A 13,598-nucleotide genomic window follows, 5' to 3' on the forward strand; every position below is an offset into this window, starting at 1 on the left:
AAACTAGACTTTGTCTGTATTGCCAGAGATAGAATTTAAATAAAACATGCAATAGTATCATCTCAAGAAAGGCTAAGACTATGCAACTTATTTTGGGTGGTCACAACTGGCTCATCCCAGTAGCTATGCTAACTGCACTTAGAATCACAAAGCAAATTGAAAGTTTTTTTTTAAAGAAGTAACTAAAATTTAGACCAAGGAAAATCTATTGATGTTATGTAAATTGACTTCCAGAAAGGCCAGAAAGTCCCTTATAAGAGACTGTTGACTAAAGCTGAAACTTATGAAGTTGAAGGCAAATTATTGATCCTGCTTGGAAATTGACTTAGCAACCAGAAGCAGAGTGTGCAGGCACTCACATTGCCAGGACATGACTCATGCAGCCCAGCAATTAGCTGTGTTGCAGCCACAAATATTCATCGTTTTGATAAATGAGCCAAGATAGGATAGAAAGTCATTCAAATTTGCCAATGAGTCAGTGATACTCAGCGTAGTTGGAAGCATTAAGTTATAAAGATCATATCGATAAATTAAGAAAATGGGTGAAATTAGCAAACAGGGATTTCAAAGTTGACATGTATGAGGCCATCCATTTCAGAGCTAAGAAAGATAGAACACTGTACTTTCTGCATGGTGAAAAGATGGAAGAAGTGCAGGGGCAGAGGGACTAGGATCCTCATCCAGAGCCAACTAATATATCTTGGGCTGGTGCAAAATATAATCATAAAGGCTAATAGAACGCTGGCCTTTATAGCTTGAGTACAAGAGGACACAAGTATTCTGAGCAATTACAACCTTAGGAAGGATATGTTGGCACTGGAGGGCTGTAGTGTAACTTTATCAGACCAATAGCTGGAAGTTAACAGTTAAATTTTGGGGTGGTTATACAAACTAGAGGTGCATTTCCTGAAATTTAGATATTTCAGAGGTAATTTGATTAAAATTTTCATGGTGTGAAGGGGTTGATAGAGAGAAACTATTGCTGTTGATTGGTGAATATACGACTTGGATGCGTGTTTAAAAATTACAGCCAGGTCCTTCAAGAATGAAGCTGGAAAACATTTCTAACTGTAGAGTAGCTGAAACTTGGAACTCTCTTTTAAATATAGCAATCAGTGCAAATGTTTCCTTTTCAAGGATTTATCTGATTACTTTTTGAAAGTTTCTACTGAATTCCATTCCATGCCCCAACCACTTTCTGGATATCTCCCTTGAATTTCCCACCCATTACTTTAAAGCCATGCCCTCTTGTATTGAGCATTGGTGCCCTGGGAAAGAGGCGCTGGCTGTCCACTCTATCTATTCCTCTTAATATTTTGTACACCTCTATCATGTCTCCTCTCATCCTCCTCCTCTCCAAAGAGAAAAGCCCTAGCTCCCTTAGTCTCTCCTCATAACGCATGCTCTCTAAATAAGGCAGCATCCTGGTAAATCTTCTCTGCACCCTTTACAACACTTCCACATCCTTCCTATAATGTGGCGACCAGAACTGGACACAGTACTCTCAGTGTGGTCTAACCAGAGTTTTATAGAGCTGCATTTCAGCTCTATAGAGCTGATTTCAGATCATAACAACTCACTGTTTGAAAGAAAAATAAATTTCCTTATCTCCCTCTGGTTCTGCAGCCAATTTTTCTAAATCTGTGGTTACTGACCCTTCTGCCAATAGTGTTGCAGCTATGAACAATGCCAACATCCTAAGGATCGATTAGTTGATACAGTCACATCACTGATAAGCATTTTAATCCATCAATGAAGATTCTTCCCATTGTCTTGTTGCAGGATGAGCAATGTAACCTTTGTGGATGAATTACATCATAAAAGGAATATTGTCTACACACAGACTTCAAGGACAATTTATAGATCTAGCTCTCTCTCTCTCTCTCTCTCTCCCCTATATTTGTCTGTTGGTCCATTTCAAGAGAATGGAGTAATTTGCATTTGCATTCAGCCTGTGATTAGAGAGTTAGTAAGGTTTATTACTTTTCACTTTTGGGTATTGTTCTAGCTAAGATAACTGTATATCTTTCAAGCATACAAAGTAATCCCAATGATAGTAGGAAGGTCTTTCTTGGGTTGGTAAAGTGATATTTCAGTTCACCTCCAGCAAAGAGTGGGGAATTCACAAAGGGGCATATGCCACATCTCATTAGCTAGCATATGGAGCAAGGATTCTCTGCTACAATTGCTGGGCCTTGCTAATGCTTAACCAGACAGCTGACAGAAAATGATGCACTCTGCATCGTAGGCTAGTAATGTCCATTTACAGTAATGATTGGTAGCACTAAACCCAGGAGAATAACTGATATAAAAATCCCAAAATTGTGACAGAGCTACAAGAGCCTGGTCCAGAAATGCCTGAATTGCTGATGCTGATGTATCGATGAGCTTTTATTAGTCAGCACTGACTCTGGGGAAGGATTTGCACTCTTATGAAAATCCAACACATTGTTTTGCAGCTTGAGCTATTTTCAATGCATCTTAATTGCCAATAAAATAATCTTACAAATTCAGGTGTGATTAACAACAATTACTTAACTCCTCATATCTAGGTGGTCCCTTTCATGTACACAATACACCAGACATTTATTGCACAGATGAGTAATTTGCAGAGTTACGACCTATCCTGCACTCTTTGATTACTATGTCATTGACACTTCAAACTGGGCCAAATATCAGAACAGTAAATATCGTGCACTCACTCAGCCAAGTAAATTACCATGTAATTTTGCATGGGGTGTTAAATGCTTACCTTAGATCCATCCTCCAGCACCATCTCGGGAACATCTGACTGTGCTTTTATATAACAGTGCATTTACAGGTTCATTGGTAAGGGGGAGCTTTTGATTTTGTAAGTTACCATATAACATATTACCAACTCATCTTCTCTCTCTAATTTTATTGGCACTGACATCAATTTAAACTTTAATTGGAGAGAACAACTTTACACCCAGAACAAGCAGACAATGTGGTTGGATCTTACCCCACAGCCTAGTCCACTCTGCAGCAGACATTCTATTCTGCGTAGGCCTCCATCGGGAAGCAGGCCAGCTCCACAGCCTGGTCTTGGGCAAAGTACTCCACCCATATGCAGCACACATTCCTCTGCTCCATAGTGCTGATAACGATCATACTACAAGTGGAAAATATTCAGCAGTTAAATCACAATAGCAACTTGTAATTTGACATAACCAGTAGGCAGCAACTTACAGTAAGAGAATTGGATTGCTAACAACCAGGGTCTTTTTATAGGCAAGCAGGAGTACAATGCTGTACAAAGCTCAAACAATGATGCTCTGCTTGGTCACAACTGGCTTTCAATACCACTTGAGTTCTTATAATTGTTTTAGAATTTGAAAAGAATGAAAACAAAGCAACTTGCATTTATATACCACTTTCAAAAAATGATAAAATTGCCTTTTATTCTGGCAATTTCCACTACCAAACACATCACTTCCTCCCCTCCTCCTTCCAAGAGGACTATCCTCTCTGTGGCACTTTAGCTTTTCACAGTGCCTTCTAATCTAACCACATCAAGTGCAACACCTGCCCTTTTTACCTCCTCCATACCCAGCGTGCAAACAAAACACAGAGTTACTTGGACTTCTCTCAGTTTATTATACCATTTTCACTGCTCAGGATCTGGTTTCTTCTACACTGTGGAGACCAAATGCAGATTGGTGCAGCTTTGTGGAGCATCTTAATTCATTTTGCAAGCATAGCCAAAGCTTTTGATTGCCTGTCACTTTAATTCTTTGTTCCCTTCCCATTCTAACCTTTCTGTGACTAGTTTCCTACACTGTACTAAATGAAGCTCTTTGTTAGAAGCACATTACAGCTTTCTAAATTCTATGCACAGAGTTCAACAGTTTTAGATAATGATTATGGTACTCTCATTTACTCACAACAAATGCACCAGATCTTTAACTAAAGTAAAATGGCTCCACTGTGAACTGGGCTTTGTGGAGGCCTGGTGGAAGACTATTTCTTGATAACAACGAGCATTAAATAAGATTTTTGTGATTCACCATTGAGCTATGCACACTCATGAGTGTGCAGGTTCACCAAAAGTGGTAAATATTCCTGATAACTGGTCTCTACTTTCAATGCATGCTCGGTATGAGGTAAACTCTTGAAGGCTGTGAATTTGCTGAAGAGTGAATTTGTGTGCTAGTGCTGCACTTCCAATGAGAAATTTGACGAGGGGATGGAGGTACATGTAAACAGATATCAGGCCCAGTATGTGATGTGCCTTGGCTGTCCTGGTCCTGTACATTGATTGTTCCAGTGTGTGGTCTGTGCTGGCAGCCCACCACAAACCATTTTCTGGGCCACAGCTTTTGTGATTTGCTCAGTCATGTATTTGACAGCAGTTATTTCTGAATGTGCCTTTCATTCATTTTTAGAGAAACATATCTTTTTTGTATGCACTCCAGAGAAACACACAGGACCCAACATCCACCTTTTAGCAAAAAACAAAGCAGCAACCATTTTCCTCCAATCATGAGCAACCTGCAAGAACATTGCTAATCCTGTAGCTCGGACATGGGGAATTTTTATACACCAGTTTCATTAGCAGACTATTATTTATAAAAAAAATTGGAGATCAATAGGCAAGAATTAAAATCCTTCTATTTTATATTGAATGTCTCTTTAGACCTCAGGGTCAATATTGAGTGTCATCACCTGGCAATAGCTGACTGCCCTGACAACAACAGCAAGTCAACCAGCTCACTAACTCTGTTTCTTTCTCCACAGATGCTGCCTAGCCTGCACAACGTTTCCGGCATTTTCTGCTATTATTTCAGAATTCCAGCAGATGTCATATTTTGTTTTTATGTCTTAGTACAGTCTTACATCAGCACAGGAGGCTATTCAGCCCATTCAGAACTCGCCAGCTCCTGTTCGGCCCAACTCATTCATGCCGACCAAGTTGCCTACCTGAATTAGTCCTATTTGCCTGCATTTGGGCCATATCTCTCTAACCCTTTCTTATCCACGTACCTGTCTAAATTCCTGGTAAATGTTGTAATTGTTCTTGCCTCTGCCAACTTCTCTGGCAGCTCATTCTACATACCTGCCACCCTCAGTGTGAAAAACTTGACCTCAGGTCTCCTTTAAGTTGTTCCCCTCTCACCTTAAATCTATGCCCTCTAGTTTTAGTCTCCCCACCCTGGGAAAAAGATTTTGATTATAAACCCTATTAATGCCCCTCATGATTTTGTTTTCCCCTATAAAGTCACCCCTCAGCCTTCTACACTCCATGTAAAAAGGCCCAACCAATCCAGTCTCTCCTTATAACTCAAGCCATCCATTTCCAGTAACATCCTTGTGATCAAATTAGTCCCATTCCTTCTGCTCTTATTTCCTTGTACCCCTGCAAATTATTCTCTCTCACATGTCCACCAACTTGCCTTTGATTCTTTTTGCTTTTAAGCCATATTAAGGGGCAACTAAAGTAGCCAATTAACCAATAAGCACACCTTTGGGATGTGGGAGGAAACTGGAGCATCTGGAGCAAACCCACACAATCCCTGGAGCTGTGAGGCAGTGGCAATAAATGTTGCGCCACTGTGCCACCCTAATGGCCAATGCCACTCAATTTAATTTCTATCCTGTACACATACTGACCTAAAGGATTTCACTTGCACTGCCAAGACGAGACCACATGTTACAGTTAATCTATCAAGAAAAGCAAGCAATTATTATCATGGGATAGAAATAATGGGAAAATTCATTTTCCCAACCACTTTTAGCCTAAAAATACCTTAGAATACCTTAAAGATACCTTAGAATACCTTAAAAATACCTGAAAAATAGGACATCAATAGGCAAGAATGAAAATCCTTCTATTCTACATTGAATGTCTCTTTAGACCTCAGGGTCATGGAGTCATAGAGCACTATGTACAGAAACAGGCCCTTCGGCCCATCTAGTCCATGCTGTCCTGGTTTGCTGCCTAGTCCCACCCACCTGCACCCAGACCATAGCCCTCCGTACCTCTCTTCATTCATGTACCTATCCAAACTTCTCTTAAATGTTACAATTGAACCCACATCTACCAGTTCCACTGGCAGCTCATTCCACACTTGCACCACTCTCTGGGTGAAGTAGTTCCCCTCAGATTTCCCTTAAATATTTCACCTTTCATCCTAAACCTGTGACCTCTTGTTCTAGTCTCACCCAACCTGAGTGGAAAAAGCCTGCATGCATTCACCCTCTCTATACCCCTCATAATTTTGTATACTTCTATAAGATCTCCCCTCATTCTCCTGCGCTCCAGGGAATAAAGTCCTAACCCATTTAACCTATCCCTGTAACTCAGGTCCTCAAGTCCTGGCAACATCCGTGTATTTTCTCTGCATTCTTTCAAGCTTATTGATATCTTTCCCGTAGGTAGGTGACCAGAACTGCACACAATACTCTAACTTTGGCGTCACCAACATCTTATACAACTTCAACATAACATCCCAACTCCTGTACTCAATGCCCTGGTTTATGAAGGCCAACGTACCAAAAGCTCTCTTTATGACCCTATCTATCTGAGATGCCACTTTCTAGGAATTATGGATCTATGTTCCCAGGTCCCTTTGTTCTACTGCACACCACAGTGCCTTACTATTCACTGTCTGGGGGGACACCTTGTTGGGCCCTGGGGATTTATCCACCCTAATTTGCCTCAATACTGAATACCACCTGCTCCTCCCTCTTTCCCTCATTTCCCCACAGATGAGAGTTACCGTGTAGTTATTTAAAAAGGTGCAAAATATCATTTCTGTTCCAAGACGTTGTCTGGATCAGGATGTACATATAAGGCAACTACTGTGCTGGTGAGGGTATAAGTGCACACTGAGCTAATACCAGCTTCACGTATGGAGAAGGGACTGTAATGTCAATCAGTATAGTACTGATATGGCACCAGTGTTGGTGGTCTGGACTTCCAGCAAATGCCATCCCTTAACCTGGCACAGGGCGAATCCCCTCTCCACCACTAACCACTGCCTGCCTCATTTAAAGGGATCATCAATAACTGTCAGATTTGTCCCTGATTAACCGGGAGAATGAGCAGAGCATTTTTAAGGTAGGATAAATTGCCAGAAGAAGGTATAGATGGTGGGAGAAAGGGTTCTCAACATATGACTGTATCTACCCAAGGTGTATAGGGAATAACTCTCTTACCTGAACCTTCAGGAAGGAAGAATAAACAAGTTGCCTTAAGGATGTTCTCACTGACATCTGTCACCCATTGCAGACACAACTCTACAATTAGAGCAGGGCATAGACCACATTGCTAGTAGTTGTCAAGGAACTTTTAAGTAGCTGGATGCTTTCAGGCTGAAGGATATATTTGCAGAATCTCACAGTTTGATGTTTATTGTTATTCAGGGAGAACACAAACACTCCGTATTCTAAGGAAACTGACTATGTTTGTTTCCCATTTGCTTGTGAGCTGCAGGCAGAGTGGGCAGGGGACATTGCAGTGTGGATCCAGAACTGGCTGGCCCACAGAAGGCAAAGAGTGGTTGTTGAAGGGTCATATTCTGAGTGGAGATCGGTGACCAGTGGTGTACCTCAGGGATCTGTACTGGGACCCTTACTCTTTGTGATTTTTATAAATGACCTGGATGAGGAAGTGGAGGGGTGGGTTAGTAATTTTGCGGATGACACAAAGGGTGGGGGTGTTGTGGATAGTTTGGAGGGATATAGTATTAATATATTATATATTTATATATATATCTTTATATTGGAATATAGTATTAATGGTAGGACTCCTGGCAGTGTGGAGGATCAGAGGGACCTTGGGGTCCGAGTCCATAGGACGCTCAAAGCGGCTGCGCAGGTTGGCTCTGTGGTTAAGAAGGCATATGGTTTATTGTACTTCATCAATCGGGGAATTGAATTTAGGAGCCGATATAAATTGATATAGTGTTAATATAGTTTGGAGCTGAGAGGTATTCTTGCAGCTATATAGGTCCCTGGTCAGACCCCACTTTGGAGTATTGTGCTCAGTTCTGGTCGCCTCACTACAGGAAAGATGTGAAGCCATAGAGAGGGTGCAGAGGAGATTTACAAGGATGCTGCCTGGAATGCAGAGCATGCCTTATGAAAGCAGGTTGAGGGAACTCGGCCTTTTCTCCCAGGAGAGACAGAGGATGAGGGGAGACCTGATAGACGTGTATAAGATGATGAGAGGTATTGATAGGGCAGATAGACAGAGGCTTTTCCCCAGGGCTGAATTGGTGGTCACAAGAGGACATAGGTTTAAGGTGCTGGAGAGTAGATATAGAGGAGATGTCAGGGGTAAGTTTTTTACTCAGAGAGTTGTGAGTGCGTGGAATGGGCTGCCGGAAATGGTGGTGGAGGCGGATATGATAGGGTCTTTCAAGAGACTGTTAGATGGGTACATGGAGCTGAGTAAAATAGAGAGCTATGGGTAAGCCTAATAATTACTGGGGTAGGGACATGTTCGGCACAGCTTTGTGGGCCGAAGGGCCTGAATTGTGGTGTAGTTTTTCAATGTTTCATGAGAGTTGTAGGTATGTGTGGCTTAGTAGTTCCTTGGTTACAGCTGCTGCCTCACAGTTCCAGGGACCCGTTTCGATTCTGAGTTCAGGAGATGTCTGTGTGGAGTTTACACTGGGTATCCCAGTTTGCTCCATACCACAAAGACCTGCTGCTAGGTTAAAGGGCTGCTGTAAATTACCCCTAGTGTAGGTAAGTGATAAAAAAATTGAAGGGGAGTTGTTGGGCTTGTGTCAGAGAAAATAAGTTGGAGGGCTATAAGGAAATAAGAAGTGGGGATTACTCTGCTGGGAGCTAGCATAGATCCAATGGACTGAATGACCTCTTTCTATGTCACAATATACAAGTAAGTAGGGTATATTTCCTGCCTGCGTGTGGCTTTGCAAACAAAGTATGTCAATACTGTCCATTCTGGAACAAAAGTGATTCCATTCTTAACACCCAGATCAAGCCAACCAGAAGGGAAAGCCATAACATAGTGGGTTGAACAGGATCTGCAGAGGGAAAGGAATTGTTGACATTTTGAGTCAAAACCCTGCGTTGGGCCTGGTTGCTCCAGGTTTTGTCATCTGCTGTCTCATGTCCTAGTCACACTGGGTCTATACTCTCTAGAGTCTAGGAGAATGAGAGTTGATTCCATTGAAACGTACAAAATTCTAATGAGGATTGGCTGTATAGATGGTTGGGGTGTCTAGAACCAGGGGTCACAGTCTCAAAATAAGGGGCCCACTGTTCAGGGCAGGGGTGAAAAAAAAATCCTTCACCCAGGGATAATCTTTGGAATTCTCTGTCCTTGGTGGGCTGCGGAGTCTTTGTCACCGAGAAAGATGCAAGAAGTTTTGATCATCAGGGTATAAGAATGGGCAGCTAAGTGGGACTGAGGTAAAATATCAGTCATGATCTCATTAAATGGCCACTCCTACTTCTGTTTCTTATGTTTTGAACAACCCTAGCTAGGTTCCTCTGTGATAGGCTGACAGGACACACAAATTTAATGTTGCAGGCAAATAAAGTTCGACTCTCTCTTGAAGTGAAAGTACTGCGGAAAGCCAATGCAAAACTGGATGAAGTCACATGCAGGAGGGTCAAGTGCATTTGAGAGATACAAACAAGATGCTGGAGGAACTCAGTGGGTCAGGCAGCATCTTGTGAGTCAGAACAGTTGAAGGGTCTCGACCCGAAATGTCGACTGTCCATTTCCCTCCACTGATGTTGCCTGACCTGCTGAGTTCATCCAGCATCTGGTTTGTTGCTCCAGATTTCAGCATCTGCAGTCTCTTGGATCTGAGAGATGAATAGATCTTCAAATTAAAAACTGAAACTTTGCAGCAAATATTCCATTGCCTGTGCTGGTGTGCTCTTATAGCAAATACATTCCAGGAATATTGAGTATTGGTTACTCAAAGGACCATGGAGTAGAACTGAAGCAAATGTAAAGACATTATTTTGTACAGGATGTTATTCTTGCATTTGAGGCATATTGGTTTTCTTTCACTATCGAGTAACTGTAGTCAGTATTTTCTTTATATATATGTTTTAGTCTAAGCCAAATTTTAAAACAGGGAGGTGAGTAAGGTCTGAAACACATGGAGAACAAAAAGCAGGTTTGATGTGGTCTGATAGTTCAAAGCAATCAAAAGGGTGGGGGTGGGGGGGAAGTAAGAGATGAAATCTGAGGTGCAGAAACAATCTCATCGAGCACCCTAATCTCAGTGTGTTTCCACCAGCTTTGTGCATGTGACATTTAACACCCTGTGAGCTCAGCTGGCAAACAATCGATAGTCCCTTGTCCACTGACATTGTTCACTGCATCTTATTATTGGTTGATGTGAAATAGCAGGGAGCTGACAGCTATTTTCTTACACATGACAGCTCCTGAGCCATGTCCACTCAATATTTCAGTGCATGTTTTTATTTTGTGGGGTTAGGAGATGTACCGCTCAGCATGTTGGCCTTTCAACTCTGGATCTGCTGTTCAAACCTCACGAATGACAGGCTCCTGTTACCCAGCAGTACAGGTCTCTGGTGAGGTGAACTTGTACTCGCTGAGGCTACTTATTACCCACAGAATAAACCTGCTACTTTCTGTTGGATTTTGAGAATATCTTGCTCAAAATCAAACACTTTGAAGGGAATGGAATGGAAAAACGAAAATATCTCAGGCTGCTTAACTGAGTTGACCGCTGAGAGGCACTTCTGGGATGGAGAACAGTGATGACCTGATTGGGCAGCTCCTTTGGATATTTGCATGTTAGTCATGGTATATAAATCACAGCTACTTTTCCTGCCAAGGGTTTTCAATCTTACAAATGATAGAAACATTTAAATAGTTCAGGATATGTATAGTCATGATGGGAATGAATAGTCAAATAGCTAATGAACAGGAAGCTGTAAGTTATAGCCTCACAGCTCCAGTGACCCACATTTAATTCTGACCTCTGGTGCTTCTGTGTGGAGTCTGCACTTTCTCCCTGTGACTGCATGGGTTTCCTCTGGGTGTTCTGGTTTCATCCTACATCCCAAAAACATGAGAATTGGATGATTAGTTGTCCACTGTTAAACTTTCCCCTAGCGTGCGGGTGGTAGAATCTGAGGAGAGTTGATCAGAATGTAGGGGAATAGATTGCAAGGAAATATTATGGGGGAATGAGAGGTAGCACAGACTTGATGTACCAAATGACCTCCTTTAGTGTTTTAAGGAAATATGGGATGAAAGAGCACCCATGTATGCGAATTTCAAACAGAATTTGAACAACTGGCAGATCACAACTAAAGGAAACCACTATATGAAATTTTGACTGCTGATTGTCATATCTGCCACATACGAGCATCAGGACTAAAACATACGACAGCTGTGGTTGGAGCAAGGTTGCTAATCCTCGTGAATTGGTCCAGGGCTTCTAGGAATTAGAGATTAATCTCCTGGGGACTGTTATGAGAAACAATCTCATAGGAGTGTTAAAGAGAACCTAGAAATTCACATTCACTCAACAGGGTGCGCCTATAAGGCACTGTTTCAGTTGCGGGCTCCTCACTGCGAACATCAGTAATGCCTGTGGGGGCAGAGGGATAAGGCCATTCCTGTGGTCAGGTGAGGTGGGGAGGAAGAGGGATGGAAACAAGGACTAAGGAGAAGAAGCCCAGGATCAGAGCAATGAGCCATGGATTGGAGGTGGTGATGAGTTACTTGTGGCAGAGGTGGGTGTTGTGGGTAATGGAGAACAAGGCCTCCACTTGGGGTCTCCGGAGATTGCATGATTGGGTAGTCAGGGGTTAGGAAGTTAGGACTTGGTTGTCCTTGACCTGGCAGTTGTGTTGGGAACACAAGGGTCATTCATGCACAGAAGTGCTGGCTCGAATTTCCAGAGTGATGCAAAATGACCAGGAAATCGTGGCCATTGCATTTCGCTCTGGGAAAAATTGATGTGAAGTTCCAGCACTGTGCAGTTATGGACCATCGTGGAGCAGGGAAAAAGGCTGCTAGTTGGATAGGGTTGGAGATCAGGCAAGAAACTCTTGCATAAATACCATGAACCAGGTCTGGCAACATCATGCCAGACCATACTGGCAATTTGAGTTTCCATCCATGCTCCTGTCCTGTTTTTTGGATGGATTAAGGATTGAAAAGCAGCCACTAATGGGTTGCTAGTCTCCAAAACTAATGTAGTAATATGCTCATATGAAAGTGATGCCGAATATTATATTTTGAGATGTGGGAGTACGAAAAATTATTCTTAAAAGAACATTAGCTTTCTATTGTGACTACTTACAAGCAATTAGGAAGGCGAGTGTGTGTTAGCCTTCATTGCAAAGGGTAAGGAGCTGCAAATACACATTCTTTTAGTGAGATCACAACTGGAGCACTGTGTACAGTTTTAACTTCCTTACCAAGGAAGGATATAGATTAGCCTCAGAGAAGGTGCCATACAGACTCACTAAATTGATTCCTCGTATTGGAGAGTTATGTCATGAGGAAAGATTGAGCAGATTGAGCAGGAAAGATTTATTTTTATTCTTAAAATATGAAAAATGATCTCAGTGAAACATAATACTTTTAGAGGGCTTGTCAAGCTAAGAGGCTTTTTCTCTCATCAAGACAGTTTGGAGCAAGGGTTCAAAGTCTAAATATAAGGTTATCTAGGACTGAGAGGAGGAGACATTTCTTCACCCAGAGGGCTGTGAGTCTTTGGAATTTTCTACCTCAGATCTGTAAATGCTTAGATATTTAGCATACTTATTACAGTGACTGACAGTATTTTTCAGATACACAAGTAATCAAGATGTACAGGACACGGCAGCAAAGTATAATTGAAGATCAGCCATGACCTTACTGAATGGTGGAGCAGACCTCAAGAGGCCTTCTTGTAGTCCCACTTCTCATGTTCTAGTTCTTGTCCACTGGGGATATGTCTATAAATTATCAACTTTTATTTAAAAGCCTGTTTTAGATAACTTGATCGAACACTAAAGCAACGGATGTTTTCCCACTGCTATTCTGTTCCACAATTTACCCAGCATAGATCGATTAATTGACCTTGAAGTTCAAAATATGCATTGGAATGTTTGAGTGAATGGAAGTGAGGTTACTTAGAGTGAAAACACTGGCTACTTGACTTTGTGCAATAGATTTTTTTGTCTGACAAAACTGTTTTATCTCTGTATTTGAATGATTACAAAAATGGAAGTAGTTGCGTCTCTATTTGAACCTTATTGTGAAACTTCTCTTGAAAAATAGAGATTGTGAAGTAACTTTGGACTGCAAGTTCACATCCAAACACCGGCAGGCCAGGAAAAATCTCGCCTACATCATTAATAGGGAACACACAGATTTTAATGCAATTCCCTGTAACCTATCTGCTCAAGCATGCTCATTAACACCCCCACTGCAACTGTCCCATCAGTCACTTACATTAGGGTAATTTACAGTGGCCAATTAATCTACCAACCAGCACATCTTTGGGATGTGGAGAAAACTGGAGCGCCCTGGGGGAAACTCAAGAAGTCACAGGGAGAATGTGCAAATTCAACTCAGACAGTACCCAAGGTCAGAATCAAACCGGGATTGCTGCGAGACA

The 13,598-nt window shown here is 41.9% G+C and overlaps 1 protein-coding gene across 4 annotated transcripts in view; it reads right to left on the reverse strand.

The window, feature by feature from the left end:
- Positions 1-13,598, reverse strand: part of prkn (parkin RBR E3 ubiquitin protein ligase) — an 821,190-nt gene that overhangs the window by 148,603 nt on the left and 658,989 nt on the right. For all 4 annotated transcript variants that reach the window (XM_052012206.1, XM_052012205.1, XM_052012204.1 and 1 more), the window contains one exon: positions 2,984-3,133. In XM_052012206.1, the coding sequence (XP_051868166.1) occupies positions 2,984-3,133 (150 nt within the window). The remainder of the gene's footprint in view (positions 1-2,983; positions 3,134-13,598) is intronic.

This window comes from Pristis pectinata, chromosome 3, assembly GCF_009764475.1.
Source record: "Pristis pectinata isolate sPriPec2 chromosome 3, sPriPec2.1.pri, whole genome shotgun sequence".
Lineage (NCBI taxonomy): Eukaryota > Metazoa > Chordata > Chondrichthyes > Rhinopristiformes > Pristidae > Pristis > Pristis pectinata.